The 22,213-nt window shown below is 52.3% G+C and overlaps 4 protein-coding genes across 12 annotated transcripts; 2 read left to right on the top strand and 2 right to left on the bottom strand.

The window, feature by feature from the left end:
- Nucleotides 1-169: 169 nt before the first annotated feature.
- LOC133393387 (uncharacterized) lies at nucleotides 170-1,802 on the top strand. The gene is made up of 4 exons (XM_061658195.1): nucleotides 170-304; nucleotides 968-1,076; nucleotides 1,474-1,588; nucleotides 1,710-1,802. The coding sequence occupies exons 1-4, from the start codon at nucleotides 248-250 to the stop codon at nucleotides 1,750-1,752; spliced, it is 324 nt and encodes a 107-aa protein (XP_061514179.1). The 5' UTR covers nucleotides 170-247; the 3' UTR covers nucleotides 1,753-1,802.
- On the bottom strand, nucleotides 888-6,353 carry LOC1271951 (UNC93-like protein MFSD11). The gene is made up of 6 exons (XM_310812.5): nucleotides 5,901-6,353; nucleotides 4,031-4,200; nucleotides 2,961-3,137; nucleotides 2,597-2,865; nucleotides 2,025-2,461; nucleotides 888-1,827 (listed from the first exon to the last, which is right to left on the bottom strand). Exons 1-6 carry the CDS (start codon nucleotides 5,988-5,990, stop codon nucleotides 1,663-1,665), a joined length of 1,308 nt encoding a protein of 435 aa, XP_310812.3. The 5' UTR covers nucleotides 5,991-6,353; the 3' UTR covers nucleotides 888-1,662.
- A 3,558-nt stretch (nucleotides 6,354-9,911) lies between these two features.
- LOC1271952 (dual specificity mitogen-activated protein kinase kinase 6) lies at nucleotides 9,912-12,075 on the bottom strand. Its single transcript, XM_310813.6, has 2 exons — nucleotides 10,894-12,075; nucleotides 9,912-10,806 (listed from the first exon to the last, which is right to left on the bottom strand). The coding sequence occupies exons 1-2, from the start codon at nucleotides 11,552-11,554 to the stop codon at nucleotides 10,286-10,288; spliced, it is 1,182 nt and encodes a 393-aa protein (XP_310813.5). The 5' UTR covers nucleotides 11,555-12,075; the 3' UTR covers nucleotides 9,912-10,285.
- On the top strand, nucleotides 11,978-21,427 carry LOC1271953 (uncharacterized). 9 transcript variants are annotated; one of them, XM_061658116.1, is made up of 5 exons: nucleotides 11,978-12,089; nucleotides 14,939-15,644; nucleotides 15,722-15,965; nucleotides 16,071-16,698; nucleotides 19,418-21,427. In XM_061658116.1, exons 2-5 carry the CDS (start codon nucleotides 15,124-15,126, stop codon nucleotides 20,983-20,985), a joined length of 2,961 nt encoding a protein of 986 aa, XP_061514100.1. In that variant the 5' UTR covers nucleotides 11,978-12,089; nucleotides 14,939-15,123; the 3' UTR covers nucleotides 20,986-21,427. The 9 variants fall into 9 exon arrangements, with proteins under 9 accessions (XP_061514100.1, XP_061514078.1, XP_061514048.1 ...); XM_061658094.1 differs by lacking the exon at nucleotides 11,978-12,089 and adding an exon at nucleotides 12,968-13,159; XM_061658064.1 differs by lacking the exon at nucleotides 11,978-12,089 and adding an exon at nucleotides 12,968-13,159 and having other exon boundaries at nucleotides 14,729-15,644.
- The last annotated feature ends 786 nt before the right edge of the window (nucleotides 21,428-22,213 follow it).

Raw genomic sequence — 22,213 nt, 5'->3', positions numbered from 1 at the left:
CTACCTAATTCCCCCCCCCCCCCCCAACCCTTTTAAAGAGCAAGAGAAGGAGAGGCAACAAAAAACACGACCTGACCTTCGACGCGGTCGCGGCGCTTTGGAGAGGTTGGTTGGACGCGGCGCGGCTGCTTAGGCTTCGCAGGCGTAGCGCACCGGACGCCAGGATCAGTTGCTCGCCTACCACGCGCACGGAACCATCGTCGGCTGCAAACAGCCCACCGGAAGGGATCTAACGGCTACCAAGAAAATGATCACGGTTAGAGTCGGTGCCACGCACCTGCAGGCTGAACGCAAGCGGAACACGGTAAGCACCCCGGAACAGTGATCGTTTTGCAGTGCTGAGTGTATTTGTAGGTAGCGGCACGAATTGTGTATAGGCTGTGCCGTTCGTGGTCATCCTCGATCCTCGATCAAAGTAAAGTGTGCATCACGGAAGTGCTGCTATCAATTCTATCAACCAACGATTTTAAAAAGAGCTAAAATCGCTATCAGCTGTAGCTGGTCTGATGGTACAGTAGTCAACTCGTGCGACTTAATAGCATACCGGTCATGGGTTCAAGCCCATCATGGACCGTGCCATCCGTACGTGTAGGATTGACTATCCTGCTATATGCGTAAATCAGTAAGCCACTGAAACGATTGTGTTGTGCCAAAGAAGAAGAAATCGCTACCAAGAGACGCGTTCATAAGTTCCTTAAACACCAATTTACATCAAAATTCACACATTCCACGTGCATGAATCAGCGAGCGCGCGCGCGCCTTCTCACGTTCTACGATCATGATGCTTCAAGCGTTGTGTTCAAGAGAGGTGACAAGGTCAACCGTGAAGTGTTGTGCGCGCTTCAATTAATGATGGATGATGATGCGGCGAATGACCGGAATGCTCATTTGTTAGAATATTTGAACGTTATTATTAATGGTATATTATATCTTCTTTATATCTTCCTCTTGCCGCCTCTCTTTTCAGGGGTCGCCGTGGCCCTGGCTGCACGTCGGGCTGCTCGGGCTGATTGTGCTCTGTGTCGTGGGCTCGCTGCTGACGCCATGCGACGGTGCCGGTCGTCCCGCTTCCCTAGGTAACTTTAAGCCACAATCTAAAGCTGTCGTCTAAACGTTTCGAAAAGGGAAATGCTGGAGGCAGGAATGTATTGAAGTTGTAATTTTTGTTGTTGCACAAACTTTTGTGCAAACCAGCTTCAACGGACGAATTTTAAAACCCGGCAAAACACGTTACACACAAACGCGAAAAAGGGTAGCGCACCCTTAAAGAAAACATTAGCAAATAAAAAAAAAGGATAAAAGAAGCGTACTTTACATCGTTTCAACAGCCGGTCTGCGTTTCGCTTGCGCAATGTATAAACCTTCCCAAAAGTGGAGGCAGGATCACTTAACTATCTAACTTAGCGCTCTAATGAAACAAAGCTGATATACACACAAACACATTCTATCCCTTTCCTTTTCCGGGCCCTCCAGCGGACAGTCCAGTGTACTTCGGGGGCATCGTGCCGGCGAACGGGCGCTTCGGCAAGAAGATCCAACACTTTCCCAACACGGACCGCTCGCTGCATCCTTTGCCGGCCAAGGATCGGTAAGCCATGGCGCCCTGCTCGTTGCCTGCTCGCTCGTTGCTCACCGTTCCGTACCGTTTTCGTTTTTTTTTTTTTACTTCTCGTAATCCCGCTCCAACGTCGGCCGCTCCCGCTTTACAGCGAACTCCACCACGCAGAACGTGATCGTGCCGATGATGCCTAGCACGACCAGTATGAGCAGCTGCACGTGCAGCCCGCAGTACGAGGAGTAGACGAAGCTGGCGGCAGCAGCCACCGACTGTAGCGTGTAGTGTAGTAGGACAATTTTGGCCGGCGAACGGGGGTGCGGGGGAAGAGAACAGAGAAAGAAAAACAAAAAAAAACAGAAATGAATATCGCTAAGCGACGAACCCTTTTTCAAGTGAAACAAAAAACTGTGTTTTTTTTATCGCTCGCTGGGAGTTGATAAGAAGAAAAGAAGAATGCAGCCGGCACCTGTGTAAACTTAAAGATGGAGAACGCTTCGGCCGGCTGGCTCTTGAACACGCCGCCCAGCATCGAGTAGCACTGGGTGTTGAAGCAGGCGTCGCCGAGCCCGAGCAGGAAGGAGCAGCCCATCGCGACGAGCGCACTGGGCGGCTGGATGTAGGACAGCGCGTCCGTGTTGCCGAACGGGGCCGCGTTCGGCAGGTTCAGGTAGATCAGGAAGTAGGCGGCCATGTGCAGTACGCCGCCGGCAATCACGATCGGGTCCCGGCCCCAGCGGGTCGTGGTGCGCGTCCCGAGCAGCCCGAACGCCACGCCGCCGAGCACCTCGCCCACCCCGATGAACACCCCGTTCAGCCCCACGTACTGCTTGGCCGAGGTGCCGATCGCGTTCGTGAACCCGATGCTCGACCCGTACACGCCGCTGAAGAAGGAAAGCGAAAGGCCTGACCGAAAGAAACGAGAGAGAAAGAGAGAGAGAGAGAGAGAGAGAGAGAGAGAGAGAGAGTGGGAAATATGTTGGAGTTGAGTCGCAGCTTAGAAAATGGAGGTTTTGAGCAGCGCTGTGCTCCTTTGCCTACCCGTGTACACGAACGTAATGCTCAGCAGTATCATGCGGGGCGTCTGGAACAGGCGGATCGCGTTCAGGAAGGCTTGGCGCGGTTCAACGCTGTGGCTCAGCTCGACCGGCGCGTCCCCGCTGGCGGAGGGCCGGCGCAGACAGGTCAGAAACACTAGCCCGACGATGCCCACCGCGATCAGCACCGCGAACACGATGCTTCGGGTCGTCTCGTCTATGTGCGTCTTGCCCTGGAAGGTGAAGAACACGAGCAGATTGCCAAAGAACATGCTGTTTTCCGGGGGATTTCAAGAGAGACAGAGAGAGAGAGAGAGCAATTATTGGTTGAGCTATCAGGAGACAGGGAGAGCATGATGACGCCGTACCTCATCTGCAGCATCGCCCAGAAGATGCCGGAATTGCGCGAGATCGTGTCGCCGGAACTGCACTGGGACAGGTACATGCCCTGGCCGGTCCAGATGAGGGCGGCGCCAGCGCCCAGCACGACGCTGCACCCGTACAGTAGGGCGACGTGCGGCACGAAGAAGCTCGCCATGAACAGGCTGAAAAGTGGGACCTACATTAAAGCTGTGTATACAACAGAGCACATGACACACACGCGCGCGCGCAACACAAAGCATTTAGCCGGACAAAGAGCCACCAGAGCCTCGAGTGACTAATTATTTGTGGTTTGATGAGTAATCAGGGTGTTGACATGTTGCAAAACGTTGCTCAGACGATCTGTCAACAAAGCAGATCGCGCTCTTCGCAGGGGAGATATCCTGGATGGTTTGGAGAGCATGCTAGTGATGGGTAAAGTTGATAAAGTACTCCCGAAGTCGTCCGGAGTCGTCCGGAGTCTTTTGGAGTTGTAGTCGGCCGGAGTCTGAAGTCACATGGAGTCGTCCGGAGTCATTGGTAAAAATTGCCCGAAGTCGTCCGAAGTCGTCCGGGGTCATCCGGGGTCGTCCACAGTCGGCCTTGCCAACAAGGGCTTGTATACTGAGTGCAGGCGCAAAGTGAAAGATAAAAAAAACCCAACGAAATGAAATCCCTGATCACAAACACTCCGCTTCTAGTCGGCTGTGATCGACTCTACGACTCTGAATGACACCGACTCCGGACGACTCCCGATCTCTGAACGACTTCAGGCGACTCCGGATAATGCTGGGCGGCTCCGGATGACATTGAAAGACTCCGGACAACTCCGTCTCCGGGCAGAACAAGTGATTTCCATTTTTGCCGCGGTCGGAATCGGACTAACGATAGTCGGAGTCGTGGCTGCGCTCCAGAGAGCACAACACTAGAGCATGCGTTTCCAGAATGTTGAAGTTCCTCCGAAGGTTGATTGGTGAGCGCGCATCGGACGCACTGCGGTCGATTGATTGTGCGTTGATTGCGTGGAGCTGGTGGGCTGGTGGAAGAAGCAGGCGAGTGGAAATTGCAGCAGGCTTACCAGTAGGTGATAGCTCCGATGACCATCGCCAGCCGGGGCCCGATGGCGGACAGGACCGACGGCGTGACCCAGTTTGATAAAGAGAGGGCAGCATAGATAATGGCCAGGCTGGTGTATCCGTCGCCAGTGAACGAGGGCAGATCTTTCTTGATGCTGTCGATGATGGTTTGCTAGATGGCGGCAGGAGAGAGGACAGAAAAGTGTAAGCGAAGAATGCAAGCGAAGCACACATTATTACGAAACATCTGTGGACGTAAAATCTCTGCAGGCGCCTGGAGCTTGGAGATGTGTTATTTCCCGCCGATCAACCCACACGACATCATCAGTTACTCCGCGGGCGACCATGAAATGAAACCCCCTTCCCCAAAACATCCGCCAGGTGAAGGTCGTCCGGGTTGTCAGCAACGCCACGCACACGACCTTGACCGTTTGCAGGGGTTGGGCAACAAAAAAACAGAGTCAGACGAAGACAGTGTTGCGAGCGAGTCTGAAGATACCGCCCCGCAGCAAAACCCTTGCGTGATGCCCCTCTACCTCTCCTGCATATTGATCGATGGCGCTAAGGCCCGTGACCTCAAAATGCGTACGCGCTGGTATTGGCGAGAAGATGTTACATTGCGTACGCCGCCACCAGTCTGTTGTGTCGCCCGCATCGTATCGAAGCTGCGACGCAATCAATGATCGGTGGGCCTGAGGATCTGATACTAAATAGCTTGCAAATCCTACGCCCCAAACCAATCCTCCCCTCCCTGTTGGAGCATGTTGTACCCGGATCCGGGTGTCCTTGTGCTTGGTTCCAATTTTCTACCGAGCGCTCCAAAAACCAGTTCACCCCAGCTCCAAGGCGGGGCGTGGGCAGCACCAATAGGGGGCCCGTCGGCTTTTGCCGTGGAATGTCAGCGCAATGGCCTTGCACAGTGCTGCGATGGCTGATATGATCGTTGTGTGGGTAGGTTCTTAAGCCGAGCGGCTCTAATTGTCCAGAGTTGGGTGTTGGGCTCTTACACTTCGAACGATGTCATGATGCGAGTCGTTATCATTCCGAGCTTCAACTCGACTCGTTCGACGACCACCCGGCGATTGGAAATATAATCGCCTCCCTAAGAACACGGCCAGCTCATAAATCGTTCAAGTGGACCACCGCCCCCTCGATACCGGACCGCCGGAGCCCGAAGGACTGATAGCGTGTCGCGTCTCCAAAGTAGGACACACCGAAACGCAGCCGCGAGTCGCCTTGAGGAGTGCCGTGACAGTCCAAAAAACAAAAACCAAAAACTACTTCAGTCATGTAATAACGGCGAGACAGAGGGGCATGCACCGGACCAATCGAGTGCATCGAGCGAGGGGTTGGTAAAACACCGCATGAACCATTTGCGGACCATTGTGTAACGGTCGTAACCGTAATTTTCATACTCCGGGCTTTCTTTCGCTTTCACCTACACGGGCGCTGGGTTTGCTGGAGAGGATGCGAGACTGCAACGCATCGACACGTGATCACGAGATGCGTTTTAAATCGATCGGTATATGCAATGAGTGATTGCCGGAAATGAGGGATGACGATCTTATCGAACCAAAAACGTTTAAAAAAAGAGGCCTTTTTTTATTTATTTTTTAGCCACTTGTAACTGTGGCATTCAAATGTCAAATCTTCTGGTTGAATGTGCGCGAAAAGCGAATATCAAATTTTGTGATTCTATTTTAGCGATTTGGTGGTCGTGCTGGTCGAAAACCTGTCATGCTACTTAAGTGTGTTCGCAATTTGCAGCCGCTATTGTTGTCCCTTCGCCTTTCGGCCAATTTGCCTCTGTGTGTTCCGCATTGCCACCACCCCCCCTCCCCTCCCGATCCCGCTCCTCCTCCAATTACCTACCTCAATGTTGCCGAGCGTTTGAAAGGAGGTAAAGATCAGCATGAAGCCACCGCCCAGCAGCAGCACATTCACCAGATTTCGTTCGACCATCGTTCCGCTCGATCAAGCGCGGCCGCGCGCGCTCACACACACACACACGTTTAGCAACAAACAACAAAACACTCTGCCCTACACCCACCCCGTCCCTTTTAGCGCAACAACAGTAGCAACAACAACAACAACAACAACACCACGATAGATATTGCACAAAAATGGGGAGAGCACAAGCGTCCGAACGCCACGTCCGCGATCGACACTGGCAAGATTGCGATTGACGCCTGCGGGGGCCCGAGTCCCGAAAAAAAGAGCGGCAGCTCCAGTGCTTGCTGGTGGAGAGGAGGGGGTGGGGGGGAGGGTAATTCAGGAAAGGAGGGAGAGGGTTGTGGAACTGCACGCATCACTTTCATTTATATTGTGGTGGGCAACCAGCGGCGTTCTCCTCGCTCGCCAGGCCGTACCGTGCCGCAGAGCGATCGCGCGCAGTTCCGCGTGCTCCATTTGTGCGCGCACGAGAGAGAGAGAAAGAGCGTGAAAGATAGTGAGTGGGAGAGTGGGAGAGCATGAAAATAAAAGAGAGAGATAGAGAGAGAGATAGAGAGAGAGAGAGTAATTTTTGAAGCGGAGCATTACATTCCGTATTATCGCTCTGATGGAAGCTTTGCAAGCGGCATCGGGCTGAGAGCTGAGCTGCTTGGATGTAGATTAGTTTTAGCGCCCACAGATGGTTTCCCCGCTTATCAGGCAGGCTTTGTTTTGCTGAAAGGGCGACGATCGATCAACACTCTTGGGCGGGTTGTGGTGGCACTAAGGGAGTGCGGGCCAAGAGAAGGGGGGGGGGGGGGGAACGAGACAGGGTGCATTCTGGTGTTATCTGCTGACGCTTGCACTACCTTTTGTCAGCCACACTATTTGTAGTTGGGTACCGCATGTGTCACTACAATGCTGCTGCCTTTCGTTGGAGGAACTCTCGCGCCACGAAAGGGGGATCGTCCACTCATTACGTAACGCAACCGATGAGGGCGATCGTTCCCTTACGAGCAAAATTATGTTTTTAAACGGTGAGCTGTTCCACGAAGATACTCTACTTTTTTTTTTATATAAATTACATGTCTTCCTCATTATAAAACAAATCACTACACAAATTCTACTAAATTTCCTACGCTATTCCCAGCGCTGTTGCCCACGGTAATTCCTACACTATTCTCACACTGCACATTTGCTATGGGTATGGTTTGTCGACAGGAACTAGAATTGTATCCGTTCCAGACCCGGACCAGGTCCAAGTATCGTTCCGAATCCGGAACAGTTCCAGATACTGTTCTGGAAAATAATTGTAATCGGGAGGCAACTCTGGATCAATGTGGGTTCATGAACGGTTCCAAAACTGGTATTGGTTTATGATTGGTTCCAGGACCGGTACGGGTTCCTGATCGGTTTCAGGACCAGTATGGATTCATGATAGGTTCCAGCACCAGTATGGGTTACAGGACCAGTATGGGTTCATGATCGGTTTCATGAACGGTATGGGTTCAGTATCAGTTCCAGGTTCTTTATTGATTTACTTTCAGTTCCAGGACCGATATGGATTCATGATAAGTTTTAGGGCAGGCTAAATTTGATATCATAATTTGTTCCTGGACTGAATACGTTCCAGGGACAGTATGGGTTTATGATCAGTGGCAGGACCAGTATGTGTTTGGCAGCCCTGTAACCTAGGCAAATTAACTAGTGTAAATACTAGTTGATGATCATACTAGAGCCTTGATGCTCAGTACAGTTTCGGTTGTTGTTTTTTTTTTTTTTTTTGCTAATAAGGCTCAGACTGACTTTTGTTTGTGAACATTTTTCGAACCAAAAAGGGTACAAAATAGTCCCAGTTTTCTTTTAAGTCATGTTTATAGGCACTGACTGATCGCTGTCATTTTCATGGACCTGTAGAGAATAGAATAAGGTGTAATAAAATGTATGGAAGATTTATGTATAGGCAAATATCAAATGATAAGCAACCTAGGACGAGAAAGGAAGCACAAAGTGAGCGGGAGAGAAACGAATTGGAGCGATGACCACAAGAGACGAACGAAATCGGAGAGAGCATTGGAGACGGCAGAGAAAAAAAACGGCACAGTGATCAGTTTTTGGACGAATGTTGACGAGAGCGGTCAAAGAAACACCGAACATCCCGGAAAACAAACAATAATAATAATAAAAAAAGAAAAAATTAAAAGCAAAATGGAAAAAAGAAAACTTACTTGAAATCGGTGATAAAAATGTCAGATATCACGACAAGACCCAGCTCCCTCGTATCTCTCTCTCTCTCTCTCTCTCTTTCTCTCTCTCTTTTTATTTCTCTTTTTTCAATGTTTTTAAGAAATCATTTAATTAAGGGTGTTGAAAGCAGAAATGTTTCTTCTTATTGCAAATTCTCTTCTTCTTTGGTGCAACAACCCTTTAACCGGTAAAGGCCTGCCTGTGCAACTAATGTGAGTCAAAAGTGATTTTATTGAATACCCACAGCCGGGATAGTCAGTCCTACGTATGGCACGATCCATACAAGACTTGAACCCATGACGCGTACGTTGTTAAGTCGCGCGTGTTGACGACTTGTGCGGGACCAGCAAGCGATAATATTTACCAACAATTAAAGCATTTTAATTATTACAAAAAAAAATATGCTCACATGAATGTAACGTAATCAACGGATGCACCCTGGAAATGGGCTCTCCGGCAGTAACGGCGCGTAAAGTTGCACTTCGAAAAAGCTGTCGATGGTAGTGTGGCTCCCACCACCACTACACACCGCCACCCCGGCGGGATTTGCAAAAGTGAAATGCAACTTGTTTACCTCGCTCACCCTCGCTCCTTCCCATCCCACCCCTCAACAGGTCGATCTGTAAAGTGCAGTTTGCAAATGCACTTCCACTCGCTGGGGTGGTGGTGGGTTTGTATAACCGACTCGTTCAAGGGCGTGTTTGGCGGTGTGAGGAGGGAGCTTATTGAAAGAAAAAAAAAAAAAAGAAAGAGCTTGGTGGCCATTGGGCAGGCCGCTTTTCGGTCAATATGCAAAACCGGGCCCGGTCAACCCCGTGCCTAATAAGCGGGCTGGTGGCGGTGGTAATTGAGCAAAACGCAGGCAAATAGGAAAGCTATCGTTTCGCGAGACCCTCGTCCAGCAACGACCGGTCAGGTCAGTTACATCCAGCGATCGGGCCAGCAGCATATCTTCTAGGCGGCTCGTTATCGCAGCCATTATGCAACGCAAGCGGTGCCCTCTTTATCTTGACCCAACAACCACCGGAGCGCGGCCGACAGCCAGTGAGGGAGAGGAGGGTTTCTGAGATGCACATTCCCGTGATTCATTGCAGCTTCAGCCGCAACGATCGTAGGCAACGTGCGCATTCCTCTATGACTCAAAGCCGCACCGGAGGGACTTGGGGTGGATTGGGCGAGAGGAAAGTGGGTCTAGAAGCTGTCCGTGCCCTGTCCACCAGCGAAGCTAATTAGCTCGAGAATTTTATAGCACTGGTTCACCGTTCGACCGTTCACGCGGTTCTACAAATCGTATCGATTCGTCATCGCCCGTTAACTCCACTCCATCCCCTTGTGTTTGTTTCGATGCGCAAAGGCACAGTATGTTTATTTGTTTTGTTAATATTAAAGGCTTGTTTGTTGCGTTTCTGTGTGTCGTTTTTATCCTCCTTCCTTCCTCTTTCCTGCTTTTCCTTAATTGTTTTGATTTTAAATTAAGTAACAATTACAAAACCATCGCATCGTTGTTCGACCCCTCCTCGCCTTCAGGTTCTACGCCGCTACGTTGATCGAGCCTTTGCGCTTGTCTCTCTGTGTGTGTATGTGTGTGTGTGTATGTTATGTGTATGTACGCGCTAAAAGACATACGACACGTTCCGCTCGCATACCTGCTGCCCCATAATTATGTATAATAAACTGTTTTTCCTCTCACTCTACCTCTCTCTCTCTCTCTCTCTCTCTCTCTCTCTCTCTCTCTCTCTCTCTCTCTCTTTCCCTCTATTTCTCTAGCTCGTTTGCTACAGATTTTTCTTCGTTTTCTGTAAGTGTGTGTTTGTGTGTGTGTGTGTGTGTGTGTGTGTGTGTGTGTGTGTGTGTGTGTGTGTGTGTGTGTGTGTGTTTGTGTGTGTTAACGGTGTGTTTGAGTGGCATTTTTTTCTTCCTTCTCTCCTGTTTTTTTGCTTCGATTTTCAATGTTGGTTTACCTTAGTTTCAAAAAAATACAATAACATTAAACAATCCAACGATGTGCGTGTGTACGTGTGTGTGTGTGTGTGTGATTGTATGTATGTGGGTGTGTCTGTGCGCTATTTACACGCGAGTCAGTCGTTCGCGGGCTCACCGCCACCCCCGGAGCCGGCTGCGGCATCGGTGGGGCCGGCGCCCGGCGCCACCACACCATCCCGCTCGTCCAGTATCGCGCACACGTACTGCGCCATCAGCGCGTTGTCCGCCCGCTCGGCGTCGGCGGTGTACAGGCCGAGGAAGTCGGTCGCGAGCAGATGCTCGTAGTTCGCCCGCAGCTGGTACTTCTTCTGCAGGCAGCTGACGATGAACGCGTGAAACTCCGGGCTGAACTCGTCCGCGTCCGGGTGGGCCGACTTGGGCAGCCGGGGCGGATCGTCCTTCACCACCTGCTTGAGCTGCTCGAACGGCGTCCGCCAGGTCGCGTACGGGAAGCGGCCGGTCGCGATCTCCACCATCGTGATGCCGAGCGACCAGACGTCCGACTTGATGTCGTAGCCGGCGGTCCGGCTGCCCGAGCCCGGATCGATCCGCTCCGGCGCCATGTACGGTTTGCAGCCCGCGTCGATCGTCTTCGCCACCGAGTCAACCAGATAGCCTGGTAAGCGGAATGAGAGGAGAAAAAATTAAAAAAAAAAAAAAAACAAACAAACAAACAAAAAAGCAGCCGGCAAGGGGCTCTTACCAGAGATACCGAAGTCGCACATCTTCACCTCGCCCCGCCGGTTCATCAGCACGTTCGACGGCTTCACGTCCCGGTGGATGACGCGCAGCTCGGTGTGCAGGTAGTGCAGGGCGCGCACGATCGCGAGCGCTATCTGGCGCAGGATGTACTCCGGGATGGTGCGCCCGGGGCGCTTGTACACCACCGGGTAGAACTTGTCCACGCTCGTGTCCATCACCTCCATGCAGATCCACACGTCGCCCTCGCGGAACAGCGCCCCGTAGAACTGGACCGTGTGGCGGCAGTCGCTCGCCCGCATCGACACGTCCAGGTCCATCAGCAGGCGCTTCTGCTCCTGCGACTGAACGCCACCACCCGGGCCGCCGCCCGCCCCCATCCCGCTCGTCACCGTGATGCGCTTGACCGCCATCACCGTGCCGGACGGCTGGTGCAGCATCTTCTCCACGATGCCGTACGCCCCCCGGCCCAGATCCGCCAGCTTGCGCAGATGGTCCGCCTCGACCACGAACGACCGCTCGCCGACCGTGAGCGTGCCGCGCTTGTCCAGGTTGCGCGGGGTCGCCCCCTCGGCACTGTCCGGCACCGTGCTGCCGCCGCCGCCCGCACCAAGATCGCCGTCCAGCTTCAGCTTGATGCCCGGCGGTTTGTTTTTCCGCGGCATCGTGTGCCTTTCGCTCTGTGTGTGTGTGTGTTTTTTGTAGCGTTTGTTTGTTTGCCTGCTTGCTTGCTCGTGACGTTTGTTGACGTTGTGCCCGCGCTCAGCAGGTGTGGAGCAAGTGTGGCGGTTGTTGCAGCAACACTCGCTAGCAGCAACCAACAATCCGTAACCGGACCCGGACCGACCAACAACAGAGCGGAACCTTGCGTGCCTCTACCTGCGGTTGTTGTAAAGTAGCGAACCGTAACCGCGACCGAACTGTCACCGCGACCAAGCGAAACTGTCAACCGCTCGGGTCACAATCGGTTCTACGCGACCGTTTCGGTCCGGTTTGACAGTGCACACACACACAAAGGGCAGTCGGGCCCTATGTGACGGCCGGCAAACGGGCTACAAACTTTTCGGCTCAGTGGGTGTTAAATTAAAATCCCGATTCTCGGTGGGTAATTTCCCGAAAAGGGGAAAAAGTGTAACTTTGGCTTTGAAGCGTGAAATTGTGTACTGTTGCCTGTGTACAAAACGAGCGAATGGAGTGATGGTTTGTTTACATATCTTGTGCTACGGCGTTTTGACAGGCCCCAAGCGTGTTTGAATCGACCGTTAGGCCTGGGTCTATGAAAATGGGTAAAATCAACCCTCCACGTTACGTTAGCGTTACGCGTAACGCCTGTTTAGCTTAAACCCAAAGAGCATTTTTGCTGAACGCCTGTTTTAATCGTTGAGGATGACTAAATTGATGGATAATTTTGTCTTTTTTATTAATTATCATGTTTTATTATGTGATAGCCGGTCTCGTAGTACATGCCCGTCATGGGTTCAAGCCCCAAATGGGCCGTGCTGCCATACGTAGGACTGACTATCTTGCAGTGGGGGGTAATCCATAAGTCAATGAAAGCCAAGCCCACAAGTGGTACATGCAGGCCTTGACCGACAATGGTTTTTGAGCTAAAAGAAGAAAAAAAAATGACAGCAAGAAAAGCTAAATAATTTAACAATAATAAAAAAAGTTCAATAATCGTTAATAAAGATTGGATTTCATTGGTAACTCATGAGTATGAAAAAAAATAATTATTTAATTTTATTTTATTTTATATTAATTAGAGTATACCAATTAGCAGTTAGAGTTTAATCAATTAGAGCTTAGCTTTTATTTTCATTACAGCTTGAAATATTTTTTTAAATTTAATTTGACAAAAGTACAATGAAAGTGTTGCTTGGGAATATTAAAAGGGCATGTAACGATTCTACCATGTAACGCAAAGGGTTGATTTTTCCTTTTCCCGCTGCTTTTAGCCGATAATATGGTTCCACTAAAGCTTCAACTCAGCGCTATAAACTAGAGCAGTGAGGGGGAATAGAGGGGGTGGGGGGGGGCGGATGGGTGTCAAGTGTTTAGTTTTCGTTTTGTTTCTCTCTCTTTGGTGCATTGCTTTTCCACCATTTCTTTCGAAACCCTCCCTCGCTCCTTCTCCTCCCCGTTGATCGTTGATCGGTCAAACCTGACCTACCAAAAACTTGAACCAATAAAACACTCCCACACAAGCGCACACACACAGAGCCATAGAGACAAGCTTAGTGTAGGTCGACGTTATTCTCTCCCAAAAGAAGGTTTGAATTTTTCCGAATCAATTCGATAGCCATCGATTGGGGACCGCGACCACGACAAACAAACAAAAAACGACATTTCCCAGCAGTGAAAGATGTGAAAGCGCAGTGCCAACGAACGGTAACGTTTCATTGGGAGCGGTGGGGAGCGATGGTTCGTATTTTGCGGATTTTTAAAGTGCGGTATTTTTCCACCCAAGCTGACCCATATATTGGGCCGGTCGACCTCGGGCAGGTCGTGAAATCAGTAAACTGGGCCCATTCCCCCACTCCCCGCTACTCTCTACTGGCGTGAAATTTAAAAAAGTGTCCGGAAGTTTCCCGAGCGGCGAATACAAACAAAACAACAACAACAAAAAACAATAAGAGAAAACCATTAAAAAAAAACACCGTTCAACAATTTCACGGGTTCGTCGCCTGCCAGCGCGTTGGCATCTTTCGTGTACGGGCGGCTTCCCGTCAGCGTCAGCGCCGTGCTTTCCCGTGGCTTTATGCAACTGTTCGCTACTGGTGCTTTCCCGCTCTCTCTCTCTCACACACACAGGTCGCTGGTCGGTGGTACTAGAGGAGAGGGGAGTGCATAGAGCGTGGGGAACAACAACGGCACAAAGGTGTGTGTAACCACTCCGTTTTTGGAATTGTGCAGCAGCATCACGCCTAGCCGAACGCGTTTAACGCGCGAGCAGGATAGAACATAGAGAGAGAGAGAGGGAGGGAGAAAGAGACAGAGCGCTCGCGCGCAAGAGAGTGAGCAAGACAGTCGCGATGGGGGGAGAACTAACAAGCGTATGAAATGTACCGTACGGTCATGCTCTCTCTCTTTCTATTTCTCTCTTTTTCTCTTTCTCTCTCTCTTTCTCTCGCTCTCTCTCTGTATGTCAGTGGACTATTCCACCCTTCCCTTGCGTGTCCGGTGCGGGACTGGCACACGGTGGACGGTGGGTTTGGCTTAGGGGGTTGTGTGCCTCCAGCAGTTTGGTCATGCCACTGCCAATTCAGCCCGCGTTTGGTGCGCTTAAGTGAAAGCGCTCTCCCGTCGTACCAGCGCCAACCCAAAGCCAAACCGCTCTTTCACCTGAATCACCATCACTGCGCACATCCCACCCCCTTCCCATTTAAGAAAATCGATCGTACCGCGCGACGTAGTGAATGTCCTTCAAGCAGGGTGCGAGTTGGTTTGTGTGTGTGTGTGTGTTTTTTTTTTTAATATTTGTTTTGTTAGCAAGCAACTGTTACAGTTGCGTTGTGCGGTGCAGTGTGGGAGCAATTGTGTTGGCGCTCCGTTGTGTGCTTGAGGATTTAGTGTGCGGCCCGCTAGTCGGCAAACGGTAAACAGAGGAAACATACACTCCCAGAGACAGAGAGAGGTGGAAAGCTGGGGGAGCGAAGCGAAAAACCCGTTTTGTTTTTCCGCCGCCTCTTCTTCTTATTCTTCTCCTGGGATCTATTCTTTGCCCGCTACGATCAACCCACCGCCGTCGGCCATCAACGCAAAGGCGATTCAGCAGCACACCGTCGAGCAAGCGACGAACCCTCCTCAAAAGTGTGTTTTTTTTTTTAATTATTTATTAGGGCAACAAGAAAGGGGCACCCTGTGGGAAGATTACAAAATTGTGTCACGCGGGGCGGGGGGCTACTCCGAAATACAAAACAAAAAACAGAAAACCAAAACAAAGGCAAGGTGAACAGCAGCACCCCATCAAAGAGAGAGAGAGTGCGAGAGAAGGGGAAAATAGTCAACCACAAGGGTCTGTTTTTTTTTTAATGTGTGCGTGTGTTTAGCTTGGTGGTGTCGTGTGCGATCGGTCGTGTACGTGAATCAGTTAGTTGTGGTCCGTTATTGCAGTTCGATTTATGGATAGACGCATCTGTGGCGGCCGTGCTCTGTGTGCCGTCGCTCCCTGAACTGCCCTGCACGGAACCTGGCGAATGCTACTGCACTGTGCAACGCGACGCCGCTAAAACCCATGGCTCGGCTAGTGTGGGCCTTCCTGCTGCTGGTGGCGTGCACCTGCAGCAGCACGCACGCCAACGAACCGTCCGCCAAATCACTGCATCAACCGCAGCGGCAGCAGCAGCTGCTGCTGTCCCGCCGTGACGCCTTCGAGCTGGCCCAGGAGCGGGAGCAGGTGCTGGCCGCCCAGCAGTCGATCGCGTCCTGGCGCCAAACGCTGCACCAGCATGGCCGCCCGGCGGTGGACGAGCCCGGTACGGCCGACCCGCACGACGAGTCGGAGCTGCAGCGTCCCGAGCAGCGGCGCCGCCGCCGCCGCAAGCGGGCCGACCCTAAGGAGGGCGGCCTGAGGAACGAAACGCTTGGTCCGGACGCGCCCACCGACCCGGACGACGGCGGGGACGATCCGGACACGTCCGTCGTCTGCTACGGGCCGCTCGGGTGCTTCCACGAGACGGAGCACCTGCCGGAGATGCTGCCATCCTCGCCGGCGGAGGTCAGCACGCGCTTCCTGGTGTACACCACCACCCACCGGTAAGATTGGTACGGGACCCGTCAACACAAAACAGGAGACTTAAACTCCCCCTTTTTATTGTTTGCACCATTTGCAGCAGCGAAAAACCGCTGATCGAGTTCACGTACGAGGAGCTGGTGGTGGCCGGGTTCGGTGCCGCCTACTGGGCGAACGGGACGAACGACACCGTCTCGATCCCGGTCGCGACCGGCACGTCCTCCACGCTGCTGCAAACGTTCGGCGACCTGAGCAACCGGACGGTGCGCGTGATCGTGCACGGGTTCGGCTCCAACTGTGGCCTGGTGTGGATCTACGAGATGCGCACCGCCCTGATGGCAGTGGTGAGTTGTTTTTTTTTTTTGCATCCCACCCACTTACCCAACATACAACGCGAACCCCCTTGCCAACTGCTCCTGTCTGCTTTACCTTTTTCTTTTCTTGCGCAGGAAAACTGTACCGTGATCTGCGTCGACTGGGAGAATGGCGCGAAGCTGCCGAATTACGTGCGCGCCGCCGCCAACACGCGGCTGGTCGGGCGGCAATTAGCGCTGCTGCTGCGGCTGCTCCGCACGCACAACGGGCTGCGGTTGTCGCGCGTGCACCTGATCGGCTTCAGCCTCGGGTCGCACGTGGCCGGCTTTGCCGGGGCCGAATTCTCCACCCCATCGGAGCAGGAGGAGCAGATGGAGAAGGAAGAGGAGGAGAAGGAGGAGAAGGAGGAGGAGCACGACGGCGAGGAGGAGGCGGATGCCGATGAGCTGCAGCGTACGGCGCGGGCGGGCAACCCCTCGGCCCACCCGGGCACGGAGCGGCCCGCCAGCCGGGCTGGGCTGTGGCGTATAACGGGCCTGGATCCGGCGGGGCCACTGTTCGAGGCACAGCCGCCCGAGGTGCGGCTGGACGCGGGGGACGCCCGGTACGTGGACGTGATACACTCGAACGGCGAGAACCTCATACTCGGCGGGCTCGGCTCCTGGCAGCCGATGGGCACGGTCGACTACTACCCGAACGGGGGGCGGGTGCAGCACGGCTGCACCAATCTGTTCGTCGGCGCCGTCACGGACATTATCTGGGGTAAGTGACTGTAATGACACTGCCGTGTGTGTGTGTGTGTGTGTGTGGCCTCATTTGGAGATCGCGATCGCGCGTACGATTCTAGCCCGCGTCTGGCGATCCAATTAAACTCGGTGGCCTTCCCGCGGTTTGGTCAGGGCCGAGCCGAACTAACGGTACTGCAGGGTAGCAGAGGAGAGGGCTGGGGAGAGACTTAATCCTCCGTGAAGGTGACAGCAATCAGCCCCGGAGATGGAGTGAGCCAAGCCCCGCTCCGCATTATTCCCCGAGAAGGGGGTTTTTGTGTTTTTTTTTGCTCCTTTTAGTTTGTGTTTCGATTCACGGGCGTAAAATGGGTAACTCACTCGTAACACTCTTTCGGATCGATTCCAGCTCACTGTATTGTCGTTAAATCGAAGACTCATGATGCTGCCAGGCTCAATTTCGACATGGACATGATTCAAATCGCTTTTTTTCATGAAACTCACAAAAGAGTGACCGTAAGGCCGCGAGACCATGGGAATTCTGAAGCTGTGATAACATTCTCAAGCAATCATTTAAGCTTCTGAGCACTCATTCAAGTTCAGACGCGAGCCCGAAGCTGTCGTCAGTTTTTTTTTCTCACTCTGAGAAACTGATATTGCCACTCAAGCTTTATGTGGAGCTTAACTTTTTCAACTATAAACGTTGGAAACATTTTGCAACGTAATTACCGATAACCGCATCGTCAACTTTCTCAAAGATTCTCAAAAGATTCGCAAACCCATGTTGCGCCAAATTCTACAAACGTTGTGATACCGTAGATCTCTCAAAAGCACTCATGAGTGCTTAAGAAATTGAGCGTTGAGAAACCCGTTGGCCCCGCGGCCTAAGATTCTATTCCGAACAAGCTCATTGTTAAAGAGCTTAGAGAGGTAGTGAGTTCTAATGAGTTCTTTTGCTTGTTGCACTGAAAAGACTGACCAGAGTCGTCTGATGTTTTGTCACTCAGTCACCAAATATTCACAATCACCAAATTTTGGTCTCTATGATGCTAATATTTGGGCTTTTCGAGTGGAGCAACTCGCAGACTCGATTCCCTTTTGAAATTTTGCCTGACATTTTGTTGCGATGTCTGGCGGGAAAAATAATGGCGAGACGAGTAGCCAAAATAGGCGCAGTAGGCGCCATGTTGCGAGTTCAGTCCGCGGCGATGACCTTCAAATACGCTCACAAAATTGCGAATGGGTAAATGATGATTTGATTGAATCATCGCTCTTTTGCATTTTGGTAACTCAAATTTGGTTCCGATGGCGTTTAAATGAATCTCAAAAGGTATATTAATACTTGTCATAACCGAAAACTAAAATATTTGATTTCAAAACTGCCAAAACATCTTTTTGATATCAAGAACGACTTACTTGAATCTACTCTGGAACTCTTAGACGACACATTCCTATAGAAACTTCGAAACTGAAAGGTTAGGTTAGTTGCAAATAAACTTTTCTTCCTGAGCAATGTTTAACTCGACGTCGGGACATCTCTCAGAATCTCACAATCTTTGACATTTACAATTTTCACTGCCAATTTTTGGAAGCTCCAATCAAGCGTGACGGAATTGGATGTATGGCCTAAGTTGCCGGTCCAAACCCTATTGTGGTTGGAGGATCACATTCCAAGAGCGGAATAGTAAGGAAGCTGGATTCCCTAACCGAACCGTGATATAACCTCTCACATCAAAGAAGAAGCAGAAGCGCGACGGAAATAATCGCTCAATCGTAAGAAGTGTTTGCGGGCGAAGAAACTAGAACGGTGAGTTCAATCTTCAACTCACACTCTCTTATAGAGTCAAGCAAAACGACAACAGAGTGAGTGCCCCTAGTTGAGCTGGAGCGCGGAAACAATCGATAAATAGATTTACCTTCCCAAAGAGTTATTTCTCACCTCTAGAATGAGTTCCTACAATGTGAGCTACTAGCCAGTACGGAGAGTTTTATCACTCATTAGGAATTAACGCTCGACAGAGTCATTGAACGCACAAATGAATTGAATCGCTTTGAGTGAGTTCTGCTAATCACCGCCAAGAATTCAGAATTTTTAAGTGCGTTGAATGAAATTCGTTGTATTGAAGGTATTTGTTGGAATTTACTCAGGTATTTCACAAGAAAGTAATAAGATGAGGTACTCTACTTCATGCCTTTGACATGCAACATACAAGTTTTCTTAAATATCTAATGAGATTTAGGTACCAGGCGTTACAAAAGGTACCTTGGAAGTAAAAATTGATGCATAATGCCATAAAACGGTGACCTTCAGAGGGAGCTTAGTGATAGAGCAGTGTCAACGACTGTATTCGGTATCTTCAAATCTGAAGCCGACGCCCGAATTTTCCACTCTCCAAAACAAAACAAGCAAAAAAAGCCAACAGTCCGTTACGGACACTTAAACACTCCAGCGCCACAATGGAATTGCTCCAAAAGCCGATTGCAATTTTGTAAAACTAATTACTTCCTCCTTCGCCTAGGGGTGGCAGAAGGTGGGACAGGAATTTCTAGAAAGAAAAGCAAAAAACAACCAAAAAGCCAACTTTCCGCCTTGCTGCGTGCTGTAAACGGTCACGACCACTGGCTTTCCCATCCCGAGGGCCCCCGCCCCGCTTGCATCACACGAAACACTGTGACTCAATTCCTCTCTCTCTCTCTCTTTCTCTCTCTTTCTCTCATTCTCCCTTTTCGCCCATCGCTGTTCCGGCATTCTCCAGCACCACCGACGACGGTCGAGGGTCGGTCGCTGTGCAACCACCGGCGGGCGTACAAGTTCTTCATCGACTCGGTCGCGCCGCGCTGCCACTTTCCCGCCTTCCCGTGCGAAAGCTACGACCAGTTTGCGGCGGGCGAGTGCTTCGACTGCGGCAACGGGACGGCCCGGTCCGCCTGCGGCCGCATGGGCTATTACGCGACCAGCCGGGACGTGGGCGGGTACGGCCAGCTGTACCTGCGCACGCGCGACGAGGAGCCGTACTGCGCGAACCAGTTCCGGTTGCGGCTGCGTAACGCGCCGGACGAGCTGCCGCTGCGCACGGTCGGCCGGTTCGAGCTGACGCTCGAGGGCGGCGACACCGGCAACGGGATCGAGGACGGGCAGCCGAGCGGCGGTGCCGCCCCGCCCCTGCTCACCTTCAACGAGACGTTCCATCTGGACGAGGCGCGGGAGGACCGCGAGTTCCATGCCGGCCAGTGGCTGACGACGATCCTGGTGCCGCATCCGGCGCTGGGGCACCGGCCGCGGGCCCTCACGATCACGTACCGGCCGTACCGGGGCGGCTGGTGGCAGCGCTCGAGCGTCGGCAAGCAGCTGTGGCGCATCGGCCCGATACTGCTGACCGCGGACGACCAGCGGACGTACGGGTCGTGCGCGACGCTCACGCTGCAGGCGGACGTGCCGGTGCGCATCGAGCTGCAGTCGATACTGCTGCACACGCTGGACGAGCCGGACGAGGACGGCATCGAGTGCCGGGCGGCCGAAGAGCTGAACCACCCTGCGCACACCGCCCACACCGTCGCCGGGGCTAGCGGACCGGCAGCAGCAGCACTGCCGCCAGCACCACCCAAGCCACCGAAAAGCTCGATCGACGAGCTGACCGTCGGTTCGAAGCATCCTGCCGGGCACGACCACTTCTCCTGGACGCCGGTCGCGATCAGCATACCGCGCCACTCGCCCCAGCCCGTGCACGTCAACGAGAAGCGCTCGTTTTCCGACGCCCTGCTGCCGGGCCAGCAGGAGCAGCAGGATTCGACGGCCCCCGGCCAGCAGCCGCTGCTGCCACCGACCGCCCAAACCGTGCAGCTGTTTCCCTCCCGGCTGGTGTCGTTCTTCGAGCGGGCGGAGCGGTACGCCCGCCGCACCTGGGACGCCCTGTTCAGCGGCAACGGGACGGACGGGGCGAACGCCCTCCTGCCCAAGCTGGCGGCGCCGAGCGACGCCGCCGCCGACGAAGCGACGGTTGCGACGAGCGTCCCCGAGCTGCTGCTGATGTCGCCCGCCCGCCACTCGGAGGCCAGCGGCGCACCGGCCCCAGCCACCGGCAGCAGTCCGGCCCCTGGGACAAGCACGCCGCCGCCGCCAACCGAACCGCCAACCACCAGCACCGAGATACGGATCGCACTGCCCACCTTCCGGCCGATGGGGCGCACGCTGGCACCGGACGGGGCGGTCGGCAGCGGCCGCCAGCACTACACCCGCTTCATACCGCTCGTGTACGAGGAGGGCAGGGACGCGGTAGCCGCCAGTACGGCCGGCGCACGGAAGGCGGCCGCCCGATCGCGGTAAAGCGCCCTCGCGGCAACCTTTTCTTTTACGATGTGATAGCATTTTCCCTTTTGTTTCTTCACCGCCTCCCCACCCCCACCCCCCCCCCCCCCCCCCTGTAAACCAAACACATACACATACACACTGCCCACGCATACATTCATCTACGGAATATGTTTGTTTGTTTGTTTGTTTTTTTATACATGTATACAACCTATTTACAAGTTAGGATTACTATATTAGTTAGGGACGGGCGGAGATGTGCCCGCGCTAGTGTGTGTGTGTGTGTTCGTGTGCGTGTGTGTGTGTGTGAGTGTGCGAGTGTGCGTCCCCGCTCGACGATACCCCGCTACTGGCGGTTCCTAGTTGTTATGTAATTATGCTTCTATTTTTTTTTGTCCTGTGTAACTGCAACGAACGTGCATATGAAGCGAAATAAAGAATTTCATATATCCGGAGTATATGCAACAGGGCCTATATCCATTGTCCGTCCCAGTCGTTAATTATGGTAAATCCAGCGTTACTTGCTTTGGCCAACGAGCTTCCTCTGGTCACTTTCAGACGATACAGGCGATCTGAGCGTCATAACATGCCCCTGTTATCGTATGCCGCACTGACCTACGTCACGATCAGGTTCGTCGCTTGGTTCATCTTTTTCCCCTTTTAGATCGGACCCGATTCACATAGAGCCGTGTACCAGTGATGTGCTCCAATTCTGACTCCGGCAAAACGGAAACACAAGATCCGCCCGGAGTCGTCTAGAGTCGTCTGGAGTCGTTTGGAGTCATTCGGAGTCAGAGTTGTCCGGAGGTCAAAAAACAAAAATATCCATTCTTGATTAGCCAGGTTTTAGTATCTTTGGTTTTGCTCTAAAAATATATATTGCTCTTACATTTTGTATCTTTTCATGCATTTTTCCTACTGTTGCATGTTTTCCGTATAGTGAAATCTCTCCAAGATGTACTTACGAAATTCATCAAATTGTTACTGAGTTGTGGGATAGCGAATCGATGCCTTGTGATTGGAATCTCGGCATCATCTACTCTATCTACAAGAAAGGAGATAGGTTGGACGGCAACCTCTACAGGGGTATATTCTCCCTAATCCTTCGGGATAGTCTTCTTCACGTCGAAGAGATAGTCGAAAACTATCAAAGAGGATTCCGAATCGGAAAATGAAACACTGATCAGATCTTCACTATGCGGCAGATCTTGGAGAAGATGATAGCATAAGCAGGGTAAAACTATAC

The sequence above is a fragment of the Anopheles gambiae genome, chromosome X (assembly GCF_943734735.2).
Source record: "Anopheles gambiae chromosome X, idAnoGambNW_F1_1, whole genome shotgun sequence".
Taxonomy (NCBI): domain Eukaryota; kingdom Metazoa; phylum Arthropoda; class Insecta; order Diptera; family Culicidae; genus Anopheles; species Anopheles gambiae.
Note: the sequence above shows the minus strand (reverse complement) of the source record. Positions and strands in the feature narration are given on the sequence as shown.